The sequence below is a fragment of the Hyposmocoma kahamanoa genome, unplaced genomic scaffold (assembly GCF_003589595.1).
Source record: "Hyposmocoma kahamanoa isolate Upper Pololo Valley unplaced genomic scaffold, ASM358959v1 62, whole genome shotgun sequence".
In the NCBI taxonomy this organism is placed as follows: Eukaryota; Metazoa; Arthropoda; class Insecta; order Lepidoptera; family Cosmopterigidae; genus Hyposmocoma; species Hyposmocoma kahamanoa.
This window is the reverse complement of record NW_020653850.1, coordinates 16,941,496-16,960,170: the sequence shown is the minus strand read 5'-3', so window position 1 is coordinate 16,960,170 and position 18,675 is coordinate 16,941,496. Positions and strand designations below refer to the sequence as shown.

The following is an 18,675-nucleotide window of genomic DNA, read 5'->3' as shown; positions in this document are numbered from 1 at the left end:
CAAGTGACGGGACGAACAAGTTGTACACCTGGTAGTAAACGACACGCCTCTCCATAACAGTTCCAATGTCACTCAAAGCTTTTAATCACAAAGATCTGAAGGGCATGCCACTTAGCCGGTCACCCAGAGACATAAATTGCGAAGTCCCATGGGGGTAGAACTATAAATAAATTAACATTAAAGAAATTAATATCGTTTAAATCCAAATTTTTAGAAATTTTGGCGCTATGGACACATTTAAACAAAACTCAACTCAAAACACGTCTAAAGAATGTTCTACAAGCGAAAGAAATCTAATGTAACAAAAACTTCAATACGAAAATATGCCTGAATAATGAATAAAGACAAAAATACACTTGAGTTATTCAAAAACTTCCCGGAATAGAGAGACTTAAGACTCACGGCTTGAATAGTCTTGTTGTTAATAGTGGATTTGACCTTAAATTAGATTTGGATCACGGAGTTTTTGATAATTTTTTAGCGTGTACCTTGATGGAATCTGCCACATGTTTTATAAAAATAGACCATAATAATAACAATAATAATAACGCACACACTCAACATAGCCCCGCACTAGGGAAACCCTGTGTCGCGGGTGCCATGGACACACACATATACAACCACAAATGACACCCAAACTCACGAGAGAAATAAATCTGGGCGATACAAATATTTCTCCCGACCCGGGAATCGAACCTGGGACCTCCGCGTGGCAGTCCGGCATGGTGACCGTTCGGCCACAGAGGCAGTTAAAACCATAACCTCATCTGATATTATTTAAGTGACTATGTGACTGAAGGAGGTGTAGGAATTTGACCGAAAAACCCCAATTCGCTCTAATCTCGAATAATACCGAACTGTAATTTTCGGGAAACGTTAGGAAAGAGGAAAAATTAACTCGAAGTTAAAGGTTGACTTTTGATATTCTTTACTATATTAAACATATTTTGAGTGTTATTTCCTTAATTGAAGGTCATATAAACACTTGTTATTTAGATAAATAATTTTGAGGTTTATTCAATTGATGAACTTCCCGGTATATAGTTGGCCAGAGCTACACGCACCAGCATATTTAGCGGCACACTAGTAAAATCGAGATCGCGTAATTTTCGGATCGGAATCGCGTGTATTTGTTTTTTTTTCTAACAAACCAACATTTTGGGACATTTACCGGTTCCGTGGTCACGGATGACTGCAGTTTGAAAATCCCCAAAACAATGCAATGTTCTTTTTTTTCAAAAGTCTGGTCTGTTTATTTTGCTTTTTCTTTTTAGGTCTAATTTGTAAATAATAAATTAGTCGACTGTCATTTTTTTCCATTTATTTGTTTTCTTTTCACAAGGAAGTCGTGTCGCCACGTTTTATATCCTACATGTTTTGTCATGATGTCAGGTACGACGTCGGGTAAGATGTCAATTTAATTGCTTCTTCATGTCTAAATCTTATTTATTTCAAACTAAATGTTACTTTTTATATTTTTCTCTTTATTTTTTCCCCTAAAAGTGCTGGTGTGTGTAGAAGTTTACGAAATGTCTAAATTGTTCGTTAAAAATTAATACCTACGTCATTCACACAGATACTAAAAGGGCAATATCATGGTTTCAGTTCGTATTCTTTAATGTATGCGGATATCACAAAAAAATTGCAATTTTTTTTGCATTTTCTTTGTAAGCATACTCAATCCTTGACCACGTTATCACCAATTACTAGGTCAAATAATAATAATGCCATGACGTGCCATACCAGACAACCAAACCAATTACCTGGTCTTTAACTAGAATTCCTTGTACGACGAGTACCATAGCAACGGAATTCACTCAGGGGCAAAACCCAGACCAGAACCAAATTAGAAAAGTTCATTTCCCAAATTGGTCCTGCGGGTAATCAAACTCGGGGTCTCCTCATCCAGTGCCCATGATGCAAGGCGCTAGACCACCAAGGTCGTTAAGTCTGTATGTATGTATAATGGTTATTACAACTGTTAAGGATTATTTTAAAATTAAACCCGGCTATTTCTAACAGCTTACATTCATTTTCTTTTTTTTATTTCAAAGGTAAGCACAGTCAAATATGAGAATGGAACTAAAAATTTGAAAACAAGAGTCAAAAAAGACGACATAGTGAAGAATTGTACGGTGCAGATTGCCAACAATGCCTAGTACCCAAAAAATGAAGTTCAGCCTATTGTACCAAAAGTCGAAATTTTGAACGGAATACTGAAACTTATCTAGCTTACCTACACTCTAATCAAATTCAATGTACGATAAATGTCAACAAAATTAAAAACACGTATTATTTTCAGGATCTTCACTTCAGACTGTTTTACAGTTACGACAATTTCAATTCTTTTACCCAAAATTCTATGAGGCCATCGATAACACTAATGTGTGATTCAAGTGTTCAACAAATCATGTTTCAAATCATTAGTTTTGTAATACGAAGTTTATTAAATACCACAATGCTTCATGCCATTCAATTATGTTTTTGTGAAATTATTTCACTAGTTTGTTATAATTGTTAATACAAAGATCGAACACTCAGAAAAAATTCCTTCGATCCGGTCGGATTCGGACCGATGTCTTCTTGCATACCGTGCCAGACGCTATACCAACTAAGCAACGCACCTCACGAATTTCTCTGTGTGCTTGCGTCGTGTCTTTGTACTTGGTCTTTCAACGACTTTTTAGTCGTAGCGCCATCTATGAGAAATCTATGACAGATTTATCACCCAGTTAGTACCTTTGCAGCTACCAGTCCTGGCGAGAGATGTCGCTATTCACTGTATTAATTAAATTTTTATTGAATTGATATTCAATTATTTTTGTGAAATTACTCCACTAGTTTGTTATAATTATTAATGCAAAGATTGAACATCAAGAAAAATTCCTTCGCCGAGGAAAAGTTCCCGGCTGGAACTCGAGTCTTCACCATACCCGGCCAATGCTCTCCCAACTGATCTTACAAATTTTTCTATGTGCTTGGTGCTGATCTTGGTCTTTTTTGTCTTAGAGAGATCTATCTGGCAGAAATCTATCGAAGTTTTTCTTCACTCAGGCAGGTACCCTTACAGCTACCAGCGGCTGACTAGAAATGTCGCTTTAATAATTGTAATAGGAAGTTAAAACAAAATAAGTTAATTGAATATAACTAGTAAGTGATTGAAAACCAACATAAAAATGACCAGTTATTAATTATTTATAAAAACTGTGTCATCCCTAGTGATTTGAAGGGAGAGTTTGTAAACATTTTTTGTTTGTAGTATTCCATGTTCAGAATCAAAAATTGATGCTGGATGAGTTGTGTATTAAATAAGTATAAAATAAAATTTTACAATTCTGTCTCGTTTTAACCAACTTGAAAAAGGAGAAGGTTCTCAATTCCACTGTATTTTTTTGTATGTATGTTACGTGACTGCTCCGGCATTTGTGAACGGATTTTGATGATTCTTTTTTGGTTGGAAAAAGGGTACCTCAGTATTGGTCTTATTTAAATATAAAGAAAATATTCCACCTCTAAGGGTGGCAAACTAGGAGATGAATCCGGGTTTGTGCACTTTCCGGTAACCGGTTTCAATAAACCTTGGCAAATGGATGTAATTCCACGAACTTATTAAGTAGGTTTTATTTTTTTTAAATATAAAACATTATAATCAACTACCATTACCTACTTATTATCTAGAGGACGTATTAATAGGTATCAAAATCTTAATTATCTTATTCATAAATCATACGTCTCTGTAGATACTTTACAATAATAAGCCAGATAAGTATTCCTACATAACCCAATTACCTATACAATTTAAATTCTAATTATGCGAACAGGCCGCGAACGAAACTAACCTAAATAATGAGCAACAAAAAATGTTATTTTCCTAAACCATTTTAATAACGTTTTGTTATTAACCATTGTAATAAAAAATTTGATTAGAGGATATAAAGATATCACATTTTTAGACAGTGACAAATTAACACAGACCCGATTCGTTGCTATGAGAATTTGCTCATATAGTTTACAATAATTAAAAACCCGGTTTTCAGTGATTAACAGAAATGGGACACTTTTGATGTGTGTTACACATTTGACGACCTTATTGGCCCGAAAGTCTGGTGATGAGGAGGTCCCAGATTCGTGTAGGTCCAATTTGGGAAGCGAATATTTCTCACCCTTGGTTTATATACACAGGAAATAATAAGAAAAGAAAATACATAAAAACAGGAAAGAAAATACATGAGGCTACATTTTCTTATATACACAGGAAAACGCATTACGCATGATGATTTTGGATTTTTTTTTTATGATATAAAGTAGCGGGTAGAACAAGACGTATGCCAACACAATGATAGATGTATTGTGTGACAATGTATGTGATTATTTTGAATTGACGTACCCACGTACTCGGAAATAGAAACTAATTACTTATTATAAGCAATGCATTATTAACCAAAAAAATGCTACATTTTGTTTAGTCGAGTCACTGGAGGAGAAACAGGAAAAACTGTTTTGCTAGAACAAATGGTGTACGTATTTATTATTAAATAACAGTCTTACACAAAATATACGATACGCCCAAGGACATTGTCTAAAGAATGTGTTAATTTGTTACATATGATGTACTTGGCCTACTCTTAGAAAATCCTAAAAACAATCTAAAATAAAAGTATAAAACTAATTATTTAAGAATAAAATACCTAACTTGGCACATAATTTTTGTGTGGAGTACTTACGTACGTACTATAAAGAACATACTAAATTTTGGTTTTCAATTGTATGCCCTATACTTATTAAATTCACATTTATCCCAAAAGTTGCAACTTTCCCTGCGGATTAATGATACGACGCACTACCTGCTGTCCCGTCAATCGCCATCGAGTGCTTGTCGACGTCGGATCTGGGTTAAATTTTCTCCACCTGCTCTTATTTTAACCGACTTCAAAAAAGGAGGAGTTTCTCAATTCGACTGAATGTTTTTTTTTTGTATGTATGTCACGCGATAACTCCGGAATTTGTGAACCGGTTTTGAAGATTTTTTTGTTAGAGAAAGGGCACCTCAATGGTGGTCCCATTTAAATTTAAAGAAAATATTCGACATATAAGGTTGGCAAACTAGGGGATGAATGACTTTGAGGTCGGTTTTTTTAGTATTCTGTACAAATTTTTATTCATATTCATTTACACCGCGCAGATTACGGGCCGCGTGGAGCGACCCCACACACCTCATCTCTTAAAATCTTACCTCACGTCAAAATACCTCGCATTAAGACTGAAGTAATAGGAATGCAACTATGTTTTTGTATAATTTTGTTTTTTGACACCATGTGATGGGACGAACAAATCGTGCTCCTGGTCCTCTTAGAGTTTAAATCGCAAGATCCGTTGGGCACTGCCAGACAAAAGTTGAAAAATCCCATGTGCCTGTAATTTCACCAGCACCCTTACCCTTCAAAACCGGAACACAGTTGTGAGGGCGCTGCTGGTGCTGGTGGGAGTTCTGTAGGATACTAATGTAGCCTGGAGAGTAGTTAGGCAGAATAGTAGTACTTTCCGCAGCCAGCTCGCCTCCATACATCTTGCTTAGTGCGTTTAAAGTTCAAAATTCAAAAGGGAAAAGAACTAGTGGTAATAAATCGAGTTTTATAAGTATTTATTCCGATTTTAACAATATCTTCTTTCAACTTTTTTTAACGATATTTCCTTCTTTAACAAGATCTTTAAAATATTTAGCGTACAAGAGATATTTAGTAACTGGTACACGCTCAAAAAAATAAGAGAAGAGAAGACGTGACGGTACAAAATCAAAATCGAAGCAAAAGAACTATGGACAATTCAAAATTTTAATTTAAATACAAGTGGCCAGGAACCGGGGAAAGGCGATAAAAGGGTGGGATGACGATGTAAGGAGGTCACACTGTCACGCAGTAATGCTGACATTACAGCTTGGCAACAGAAATTGGTAAGGTGACAATCTTCTCTGGACAAACTCTTTCACAAAGAGCTCTTATAATAATAAAAAGATTTATTACCTCAATAACGGTATAAAAATCTTATGTATTTTATATATAGAGGTCTGAGGCAAAAGGCAATGGCTCAGCTTTCTGTTGGCTCGGCTCCGTAAGCCTTGCTCAACACTGGTTTTCAGCCATTCCGGCTTTCCCTGAGATCTTAATCTCATTTGCTACTAAATCGCATGTATTTGCGTTTTCAAACAAACCAATATTTCGGGATTTTTATAGTTTCGAGCCCTTTGTTTGTAAAAACAAGTATACGCCATTCAGAACAGGAAAAATATTTTCATTTCCAATCACGGAAATTTTAAAATCATAAAGTTTCCAATTGCAAACAATAAAAACCAAATAAAAACCCATATTTTATTCTGGAAACATCTAGCCGTTGGATTACTTTAATTATAATTATAAAGAGAAATTACATCTTACATGTTTAATTTATGAAATAAAATTTACTATGAAATACATTGCACAGAATATAAAATGATTAAACCGCTTTATTAACAAACACATTAATTAATCAAAGTTATTTTCCACCCCAAACTCATTGCTAACAAAATGTAAATTTGCATTCTTTGAATAGTTCGGAGTGATGTATCGAACACAATTTGTTTTTATTGATACGAGTATAGGTACATATAGCACTTCGCGTTACGTATTTATAATCACATTTATTAACATAATACGTAGCAACAGTCAGGAAAAAATAATTGAATAAGGAAATGATGGAAAGAAAATACTCTGCTATCCAAAATTGTGCTCAATATTATAATGTGTGACGTCCAAAATGAAAATCTACGCTTTATTTAAAAAATAACCAGTTGCCGAATGGCGGATTATTACCCTTGATGGCCCTGGTTTGTAGTAGATTTTGTATAAATACGCTTCTTGGACTTTAAGATGGATCTCACAAGGATTCAGGCGTTGTATTAGATCAGTCGTGCGCACAAAACTGAAAATAAAAACAAAAAAAATGTGTGCTAAAATGTTTAGTGTCCTAGCCGGTGTATTTATGGCTGTGTCTTTCGTTCGGGGCAATTCAGGTGTATTTATTCAAAATTATATAATAAAATTAGTCGCTTTCAATTACAGAACAAAGACGCTTGATTAGAATTGCTACCGAGCATTCCATCACCCATTTGGTTCTTATTTACCATTGTACATTAATTACACGCATATATATAATTCATAAATTAAATTCGCTCGTTAATAAAGTAGCAATAAACAATTCAAATAGATTTCATGTACGAGAACTTGCTTCCTCAAATTTAAACAAATTATATTTATATTCCTCTGCAGTATCATTCATAACTCCATGCAAAGCGACGGACTCAAAATGCATCAAAAACAATATCGCAACGGCTATTCCATTTTTCGTAAAAGGCATTCCCGAGCTGAACATAAAAACTCTGGACCCATTGACTCTGAAGAAAGTGGATGCCAGTAGATCTGGACTCAAGTTTGTAATTATTGATGGTGTTGTTGAAGGCATGAAGAGTTGTGTACCGAAGAAGGCTTCGTAAGTATTTCTTGATACAATTTTAAATTAGTGAAAAAATTGGTTTGTGCGCTAATTACAATAAGTACAAAAAAGGTAGAGAATATACGATTCAATATTGTTATTTAGTCGGCGTCCATCCCCACACAGCCAACACAAATACATTTTTCACTTCTCATGCCGTGAACGTACATCAATATAGCTCTCCGTAGCGGAAGTAAAGTGCATCCTTTATTCCCTATGGAGTAAAAAGCACCTATTTTTTTAAATTTACTACTAGTGACGCAAACTCAAACAGTCAGTTGTACGCTCCGGTTTTAGTTCTGTGTCTTTTCCGCATAGACGGTAACGCTTTATTATTTTCCCGCGTTGGTGCGTTTGTTGTATCTATGTCTCGTTGGCAAAAAAAAAATATCATAAAAACTTCTGAATTTTGGTTCGTGATTATGTTGTAGAACGTAAAAGGTTGCAATGAACAAAATTAATGTTTAACATATTTTTACGAGACGTCGAAAAATTATCAACTATCGACATTGTGGAAAACTTATTATATTTATAATGTTAAAAAAAATTCCTATTGTACATTCCACTTTAAGTAAAATATTGTATTCTATCAAACCTTTTCGTACTTAATTGACTATTTTTTGTCGCAATCTAAATCTGAAGACTAAAAGCCAATATAAACCCTCACATAGACACCTATGCATTGGCTTGTTTTAGTCCCTTGATAAAAATATACTATTGTTGTTGACAAAATATATGCACAATGAGTCGGATAATAGGTATTATCGTAATTATAGTCTTATGGCCCCGTATACATCTAAATCATAGTTTCTCAAAATGGTCTCTAGCGCCCCCCAGTGGGCTCTGAAGAGTCCTGGGGAAACGGTAGGGGCCTTGGAAGCAATTGGGAGGCGTTGATGCTGTCCAGGAGGTGCTAGCAATTATCTATGTATATAAACTACAACACTATATTGTAGTTACAACTTTTTTCCTTGAGATTTTTTGTGTTAACATAAAAAATACGTGTTTTCAGTTAAGTTTTGTGGTGTTGGGCGTGGAATTTTTTTTATCTTGCCTAAGTGGGCAAAGTGGTTAAGCTTAAAAGTTTGTGAACCTATCGACTCATCCATAAAACAAAGATCTATGTGCAAGACTACTTGTTCTCAGGGCATAGTACATTTCGTTCGTTCTTCTTCGCTGTGGATGTCAGATCGACCGTTGTTCGATTTTGTATTTTCGAAACGAAATAAGGTATATAAATTCTCAAAACACCTTTACACAGGCCTTAGTTTGAATAACGAAATTATGTATTTATCCTCTTTTCGCTGTATAATCACTTTCGGACAATCGGTCTTTGTTCTTCGGATGAGTCGCTATAATCTAAATGTACATTATACGTAAAGTGAATCAGACCCAGATAATATTATTCCTACGATCACGTAGACAAACATCCAGTGTACATTATAATCAACATATTGCATTAAAATTCAGAAGTATTTTTTATTTATTTTATTTTACATTTTTATGGAAACTGACAGCTTTGTATATAAATAGTTATACAATAATCAACATATTACAAGTTACCGCTAATAAGTTAACAGTTAAACTCTTCATTAGAAATATGCAAACCCTCAGTAGAAAAAAATCATTAATAGAAACTCTTGCTTATATTACATATTACGGGGAAATAATAAAAAAAAACTGATTACGGAGTAGTCGCTTAAGTTGGTCTGGAGAAGTATTGAAAAAGTCATATCGTGCTGCTTCGCTATTCTATTATAGCACTCATGTAGGAAGAATTTTATGTATAGTTTTTACTTTCGCCAAAGGAACATGAGGTATGCTAGGATGTCGAAATGAAGAACACGCAAACCAATGTTACTGAGAAGCTCAGGACAGTGGTCCGAGACACTTGCTACTTTTACTTTTTTAACATATTCTATATGACCATAGTCATAGGTGTCCATAGTCTGTTTTTCATAGAAAACTGACTGCATACTTTATTTATGTAATAAGGTACATCTACAGAATACGTATTACACATTCGTAAAATACTTGAATAATTATTTTAATTTCTAATACATATCCCATTAATGCGTACACAACATTAATAAATTATTTTTCGCATTAGATTAATAAACAATTTTAAATAATTAGAATTAGATTCATACGACTATAAATAAAATTTCATTATTCTTTAAGAGCTATTATATATTTACACCAGCAATAGGCAATTACTTAATCAATACCAAAACATATTATTTTACATATATGTTTTAGTATACTAAAATATACTTAATATAAATTATTATAAAATAATTAATATAAAACCCTAAAATAAGTATATAAAATATATAATTTGCCCTAAAGTACTGTACGTCTTAAACGAATTCTAAATTGATAAGACACTCTTAACACAATACGATAAAAGTGTCATTTGCATAACAAGCATTGATTTTAGATATACTTACGTTTAGTGCAAGTGGACATTAGTTGTCAATTGCTTTTAATGTCCTTTGTGACTTTGTCCAAAAATCACGAATTATTTGTCATTATCACTTGACTTGTTTCTACTACAATCTTATGTACAATATTTTGATACGAAACGGGGTGATTTGTGAAACTACGTGCTTTTGTTGAAAATGTTCTGTTATTACCCTCATCAGGCCCCGTTTACATCAAAACATTCATATAAGTAATACCTGAAGTGAATTAGATCCAGGCAATATTATTCATATGATCACGTAAACGCCCAGTGTAAGGTGGTGGCGCCAGTGACCAACAAGCTTTAAGTCAGAGCTTTAAGTCGCAAACATCTGAGGGGCACTGCCACTGCGCCCGTCACCCTGAGACATAAGTTGACAAGTCCCATGTGCCTGTAATTTCAGTCTTACCCTTCAAACCGGAACACAGTAATGCTGATATTACTGCTTGGCGGTAGAAATAGGTAAGGTGGCAGTACTTCCCTGGATGAACTCTTGCACAAGGAGCTCTACTACTATTAAATAACTACAGGTACATGGAACTTATCAACTTATTTCTCATAGTGACGGACACAATGGCAGTGCCCATAATATCTTTGCGATTTAAAGCTCTGAATGGTACTGCAACTGTTATGAATAGGCGTGTCACTTACCACGAGGCGCACGACTTGTTCGTCCCGTCACTTCATGTTATAAAAAATAAAAAAGTTACTGGATGTTCATTATTGGTGAATGTCGATAACTGGTCAGTTAATTAGTGGATCTTTGGTGTTCATTAGTGGATATTTCGGGATATTCTAGTCTTTTTTTTAAATAATTATAATAGCATTTTTATGAACATACTACAGCATTATCTTTCTTGAGGATTATATATGTCAAGTAAACTAATCACTATTGATGTAAGTTTAAAAACAAAAAGTTATTTCACATTTGAAGACACACTTCCCTTACAATGTTGATCATTGGTGCCATCACTCTACATTAAACTAAAAATATCGCATTAAAATTTAAACCTGTTCATTCTATATGTCCGTTAAAAATTTTTATTTTTCATAGAAAACTGAGGGCATACTTGCTATCCATTATTTAGTACATAGCGAGTATCATTGACTATCATAGTTTGCTGGGTGTTATGATGTTAAAATACACGAAACATTTGCTTGAAGATAATGCAATTTGAAATTTAAATAAAGTGGAGTTATTTTTGTTTTAGTACAAGGCTTCTAGAAAAAATAATTTTTTTATGCATGATTATTGTGGGACACTGAGAAAAATCCACAGTGCGTATGTAATGAAATTTGATGTTCTTGACAACCTCGGAGGCCTAACGGCTTGCACAGTGGACGCCGGACGAGTAGATTCCGGATTCGATTCCCGGTAGGATCTATTTGGGAAATGAACTTTTGTTTTAATTGTTTCTGATTTGGGTGTTTAGTGGTGCCCTGTGGTGAATTCCGTTGCTCTAGTACTCGTAGTACAGTGAATTCCCTAGTTTGATACCAGGCAAAAAAAAATTTGTAAATTAATTTTCCAAGATTTATGTATTACATATCTATCGAGTTCTTAGGTTTTCGCGATTGTTACACATAGGAAATGAAACTATTTTTCCGGATTTAATTCGCGTATATGTGTTTTTTCAAGCCAACGTTTCGGGCCCTTTACAGGTCCCATGTTAAAGGGTACTGTATTTACCATGGGACCTGTAAAGGACCTGTAAAGTTTTATGTCCCGTAACCGACGTCGGTTTGTTTGAAAAAACAAATATACGCTATTTAAATCCGGAAAAATAATTTATTTTCCTATGTATTACATATCTATTCAAACTCTCATAAGTTTTAAAATTATTACTGAGTCGATGGCCACCCATATATGTATAACGCAATATAACCCATATATAACCCATATATAACCCAAATATAAGTGGGCTTGTAGACAAAAGGTGTGCAATCAATCGGATTCTGCATTACCATTTCGTTATTGAAGTCACTTATTACCATGAATACCACCACTGGTAAAAAATTCGATGTTTTCATAGCAGCCTGTATTGCAAACGCATAAGTAATCTAATTAAATCATAAACAAAAACTACTAATTATAATATTTCAAAGCTACAAGGCAGTAATTAAGTAAGCTATCATCTAATTATAATTAAACTACATATCTACAAGCTTTACATAACATCCGGCTAAGTAGTTCATTCTCATTGTTATTATTTTTTTACAACCACCTCTTGATTACTAATTTACATGTTTTTAATTTCATACAGGCTGTTTTGTTAATAACGTATTTGACATCGAAGATAGACTTTAGTTTAATGTTCCAAATACAATTGAATCCACCTCCGATTTTTATTAATTTTGGCCCAGTGAAACAAATTCTCGAATTTTGCTGCCGATGTCATATAAAACATAGTAGTTACGTATATCAACTGATGCCTTAAAATTGGGTGCACTTATTCAATACTACATGGCTACCGCGACGGGAATAAATATAATATGTCTCTATTATAATACCAACATCCATCTTATGTTCTCATAATACCGATTTAAGTTTATTAACCGCTCACGCGATACATGCAGCCGTAGACGCATACCACACCTAGAGGTGCCGGTGATGATTTTATACCTATTTATCGGATATAGAAGTTATAACAGGTAAAAGAACTAATATTAATTGCTATTTCGGTAATAAATAAAGTTTTTAATGCCTGGGTCTGTCATTTAAAAAAAATAAACAACTTCAAAAATACGTCACGACAATCGTGTGTATTATTGTTTGGGCTGGTAATTTCGGTGTTTATTTATTGAAAACATACCGTAAGTAGCGTTTTATAAGTTTACCCTGAAGATAAATGTCTATAAACTATACTTTAAGGAGTAATTAATTTCATGGTAAACATTAGAACCACTCAAACGGAATATTATCATATTTATCCAAGTACACCAAAAATTTCATTAGTGCATTTTAAGTGCAGGATTTGCGGTGTATTACTGCATTTTGTTTGAGATGTTTTTGTTGGTAGTACGGACGGTATTTATTTAGCAATGCAGAATAATAATTTTTATTTATAAAAACTTGTATTTAAACTGAATGCTTTTCTAATTTGCGAAACCAAATAGCCGCCATTTTGCGGTAGGAGGAGCGCATCGCGTGAGCGGTTAAAAAAGATGATGTTTGGTAATGGTTTCATGCTCCATGGTCACGATTTGCTTGAGTACCAACGCTTTAACTTGGCCCTTTTCAAGGCGAGAGTGAATAGGCAATATTTAAGTGTACATGCTGCAATGTCGATCTCGTCGTCGCTTGTTATTTCATAATAAACATATTGTCAGAAAAATTTAAACCCATACCATAAGAAACCAGTAACTAATGATAAACATTAAGTTGTAATGATTATAGTGTTTTCTGTTTTTGTAGAACCTATAAGAACCCCGCCCTGTCAATTAGTGCCAGCAACCCTAGAACTAGCACAATCATAGGAACGAGAGCCTTAAGGTTTCTTGTCCCAAGGGCATATGCTATCCTATTAATTATACTTCCTCAATACCGCAGATGTCTGTAAGCATCGGTAACCACTTTCCATCTAGCGGTCCGTTTACCAATTTGGATACCTCAAAAAGTAACAATAACAGTGTTAAAATCTATAAGCGTCTCCATATTATACCAAATTTCTAAGACTGTTAACTATTTTATTCAATGCACGCTAAATATTCACGCTGTATAATTTCCGCCTTAAGCTATAACAAAAAATAAATAAATATTATAACCAGTTTGTGAACTCTTTGGAATGAAACGGACTTTGAAGACAACAGAGCGCAATATTTTTTTTCGCCCAGGCGAACGCGCACTCTCTTCCCCAATACATACAAACATCACAAAGCACCTCATCGTCCTCGTCAAAACGAATCATACAAGCCCAAACATAAGCTAGCTGCTGTACACTGTTGAAGAGTTCCTCTCATCTGCCTGTCATTTCCATCATCACGTCAGCTCTAGGTCACCATAACATTGTATTTTCAGTGAAAGTACATCTATTAGCCAAGTTTTTCTTAAAAATTTAATATATAACTACCTCCATGAATAATAGACCTCCGTGAATAACAACTGCCTCCGTGGCCAAATGGTTACCATGCCAGACTGCCACGCAGAGGTCCCGGGTTCGATTCCCGTACCGGAAGAAATATTTGGATGACATACATTTATTTATCTCGTGAGTCTGAGTGTAATTTGTGGTGGTTATCTATGTATTGTCCCCGCACATAGCCCGAGATACAGGGTATCCCTAGTGCGAGGCTATGAAAAAAAATTGATAATCAAATCCGGCTGTTCTTATCGATACTGGTATGCCAATTGTAAAAAATAAGAATAAAGAAGGCAATTAATATTCGTTAGAACATCGTAACATTCACAATTGATATATTTTTTGGTAAAATGTTACGTTTTTCTCCATTGACTTACAATTATATGGACGTCGGGTCCGCGCTAAAAAGTGTCCGAACTTATAGGGCGTTAAAATCGTATACAGAGCGTCATTCACGCTTTAGTCTTCGTTTGTTCGACTGACAGCGAAGCAAGCAAAATTAGACAGTACTGCGATGACTTTACAACTTAAATTCAACGTTTTAGCTTTTTCATATTCCTTTACATGTCACTACGTTTAAATTGGTTGACTTGGGACATTTTTATCGTGCTTTTTGTATTAGACCCGTCGTCCATTTATTTGTAAGACAATGTTTTTCTCAATCGATAAAACTGTCAACAATTGGCAATCCTGCAAATGTCATTTTACCCTGTCTTCAAAAAAGACAGACTATAAAGTACACCATTTTTTCAAAATTAAAACAAAAAAAAATTTTTTCAACATTGCAGACGAGACGCAGAAAAGGGAAAGCTGTTTATAAAACTCCAATGCGATGGCAAACTGGATGGGCAGTACGAGTTGAATGGCCAACTTTTGATCCTGCCTATTCGAGGCAAAGGGGCTGTGCACGCCGTACTTAGTAAGTTTATACTTCTGACTATATTACATTGAGTTGCAAATTTTTAAAGAACTTTACAAATAATACGAGTATTAATATCAAAATTCGGTACTAACGCCACGATCAGGGTCTAAACGTAACTTGCCAGCCGTCGCTTATACTTATAAAGAACACATGCTTTTATATGACATGAGCACATTTTTGGTAGCAGTAGAGCTCCTTACGAAGTCCAGGGAAGTACTTTCACCTAACCTATTTCTGCTGCCAAACAGTGATGTGCGCATTACTGCGTTCCTGTTTTGAAGAGTAATGGTGAAATTACAAGTACATAGGACTTGTAAACCTATGTCTCTAAATGACGGGCACAATGGCAATACCCCACTGTATGCTATTTAAGACTCTATACAACCTCAAATGTGCTTTTATTAAAATTAGCAATCTGCTTTGCAATAGTAGTCTCAAACTGTCGACAAGATTACCGCCGTTTAGTGCGGTGCGTACATATTTTCAATTCTTTGGTACGGAGTGGAAGCATGGACACTAACTCAGACATTGTGTAAACGGTTAGAAGCTTTCGAAATGTGGGTTTATCGAAAAATTTTAAAAATATCGTGGACGGATGCAGTCACCAATGACAACGTATTGCGGAGGATGCACAAAGGCTTGGAGCTCCTAAAAACAGTTAAAAAAGAGGAAGCTGTGAGTGATAAATACTCTCTACTGCAACTCATACTGCAGGAAAAAATCCAGGGTCGCAGAAGACGTTGTCGTAGAAGAACCATATGGCTTCAAAATCTTGCAGAGTGGTTCAACATAAGTACCACAGAACTGTTCCGAGCCGCAACTTCACGGACCCAAATTACCACAATGATATTCGACCTCCGGTAGTAGATGGCACCCCAAGAAGAAGACAACCTCAAATGGCTTTGGTTGATTCCACATAACAGTGAAAGTATTGAATCAATCAATGACTTTGAATCAATCACTTTGGAAAAAATGTATTGTGAAATTGAGGGGATTATACGGTGTGAAAACACGATTTCTAAAAATTTTCACGATAGAAAAAGAAACAGAAAATTACCACAAAATTTTACAAGAATACTGTTGTATTCAATAGGTACTTTACATAATACCAAAATTTTTTTTATATCATCTGTACGAAATGGAAAACGTATACTATACGATATACATTTTTGTAATGGGTTTAATTTCGTTTGTAAAAAATAAATTCTGATTTAAAAGCCAGTGTCAAGCGAAATGAACCCTATTAATGTGGGAAAAAATTGTATTCGAGCTGAAGTAATGTCGACTCATAAGGCGCTGAGCAGCACAACAACTGCTATGGTGTCGTTTACGACCAGGCGCCAGATTTGTTCATCACGTCACTTGGTATAATAAAAAAAACCTACATGGAATTGAACGTCCAGTATTCACTGGAAAACAGACCGCCATCACGATGCTTTCAAGCTCACTGGCTAATTCGAACAGAAACAATATCGATTGGCATATTGTATTTTTATTGAGTATCATGTTTTTACTGCCATGATATTAATCTATTAAGGCGCCTTCAAATTAGACGCTTTTAGAAGCACTGCAGTGGCGCGGCAGCCGCGTGCTTCCATAATTTTTAAGCGGCTTAAAAAAGGAGGCGTTCTGAATTGGTTCTGTTTTTGTTTTGTTTTTCATTTTCTTGGAAAGAGGCTACCACAGCATTGGTCCTATTTGAATTTGAAGAAAATATTCCAACTTTAAGGGTGGCAGATCCGGTGGATGAATCCTGTTTCGCGTACTTTCCGGTAATCGATAGTTAATTTTTTTTTATTCGTTTCAGCTTGAAGTCGAAAAAAAACACTTTTTTTTAAATAAAAATTATTAATCCACTACTTGTGACTGCAAAACTGTGCTTCTAAATGTTGTGTGAAAATACACTACAGCGCTTTTATAAGTGTCTAATTTGAAGAGGCCCTTATTTGTGAAAATACTCCACTAGTTTGTTATTATTTTAACAGTAATTTTTGTATCACTAAGGATCGAAGAAACACAAAGAAAAAATCCCTCAATTCGAATGGACTCGAACCAGTATCTCTGGCCTATTCGTGGAGTGTGGTTATTGCCTGCCAACTGAGCAATAGATCGAGCCAGATATTACGAAGTTCTCTATGTGCTTGTTGCAATATCGACTGGTCTAAGATAGTTTACTTCGCTTATCGTTGAGTCGCGAAACTGTTGCAAACTAAGTCACTTTCACAGTTTAATGACATACGGCTTTAGGGTGATGCCGCCGATATTAATAGAATCTTTGTCCTGCAGAAACGTGCGGTTAGGGCAATTTACCATCTGGGCCCCAGAGTGACTTTGAGAGATAAGTTTGAAGAGATTAACATTCTTACACCAACGTCACGGTACATTTATGAAAATGTTATTTATGTTAAGAAAAATATTAATTTTTTTAATGAAAAAGAGTGACAGACATAACATTAGTACGAGGATTAAAAATAAACTTACTGTTTTTGACAGTCGTCGTCAGTCCTAAATTCATTTAAGGGGCAATGTATTTACGAGGTTTGAAATTATTGTGAAACAAAATTTTATGTTAACGGTTATTATACAATTTCTGCTTACTTGGATAACAAAAGTCCGTGGTAGTGACCCGTTTTGCTTTTTTAGGTATCCTCGATCTGAGATGTTTAATTTGTAACATAGTCTGAACGACTAGTCGCCAGTAGTGGCTAGCAGTAGCCAGCTAACTTTTAGGGAATAAATTATATATAATAAAAAAAAAATTCGATATAAATCGCGTGTATTTGTATTTTCATATACCAGTAAAGGACCCGAGAGATTTTTAGAGTTAATTTGTTTAAAAATACAAATGTACGCGATTTTAGATACGAAAAAATAGTTTCATTTCCTATGTGTAACAATCATAAAAACCTTGAACTGAATAGCTGAATTTTTCGCTTTGGAAATTTCAATTGCAGTCCAACGATGTTGCCTTTCTATAGTACTTTAAAAGCCGTTCTAGATTCCACATGTGTTATGAAACAATTGATCACCTAAAGGAGCAAATTTATGACCTAAAAGAGGATTTTAATGATTCACGATTTATTGTAAACGTTTTCTATTATTACCAGTGTATTAACAAATTATTTCAATTATTTCAGGAAAACTTGTGATTAGTGCTGAAATCGACTTAAATGAAAAAGTTGGTGAGGACGGAAAAAAACACTGGGAAATCAAAAACTCGAAGCATTCATTCGAGTTAAAAGATAAAGCTGACGTGGTTTTCGAAAACCTGTTCGAAGGAAACGAAATCTTAGGTAATTATCTTTAATATTTTGCATCGTGCTAGAGGGGCCAGCCGGCAATGGGTAACGTCGAGCTGTGGATGACATAATGAAGACGCAAGGTGCTTTACAAACATAATTTTGCGTGTCGTAACTGAATTCTGTTCTAATTATTTAAACAATTATTATTAGTACAAAAATCGAAGACTTAGAAAAAAATCCTACGATCCGCCTGGATTCGATCCGATGTCTTCTACATCTTTGTATCTGGTTTTCAACGACTTTGTACTCTAGCGCTATCTAGAAGAACTCTGTGAAAGTAATTAAGTGTTTTATTGAATGTCAGGATGTTTCACCACCATGATATTCAATTATTTTTTGTGAAATTACTCCACTAGACAAAGATCGAACACCCAGAAAAAAATC

General features: G+C 34.7%; 1 protein-coding gene across 1 annotated transcript in view; it reads left to right on the top strand.

The window, feature by feature from the left end:
• The first annotated feature begins 6,960 nt into the window (after positions 1 to 6,960).
• LOC113229796 overlaps positions 6,961 to 18,675 on the top strand; it is a 22,679-nt gene continuing 10,964 nt past the window's right edge. Inside the window, exons 1-4 of the mRNA XM_026463477.1 lie at positions 6,961 to 7,045; positions 7,302 to 7,521; positions 14,856 to 14,986; positions 18,127 to 18,282. Of these exons, the coding sequence (XP_026319262.1) occupies positions 6,976 to 7,045; positions 7,302 to 7,521; positions 14,856 to 14,986; positions 18,127 to 18,282 (577 nt within the window). The 5' untranslated portion in view covers positions 6,961 to 6,975. The remainder of the gene's footprint in view (positions 7,046 to 7,301; positions 7,522 to 14,855; positions 14,987 to 18,126; positions 18,283 to 18,675) is intronic.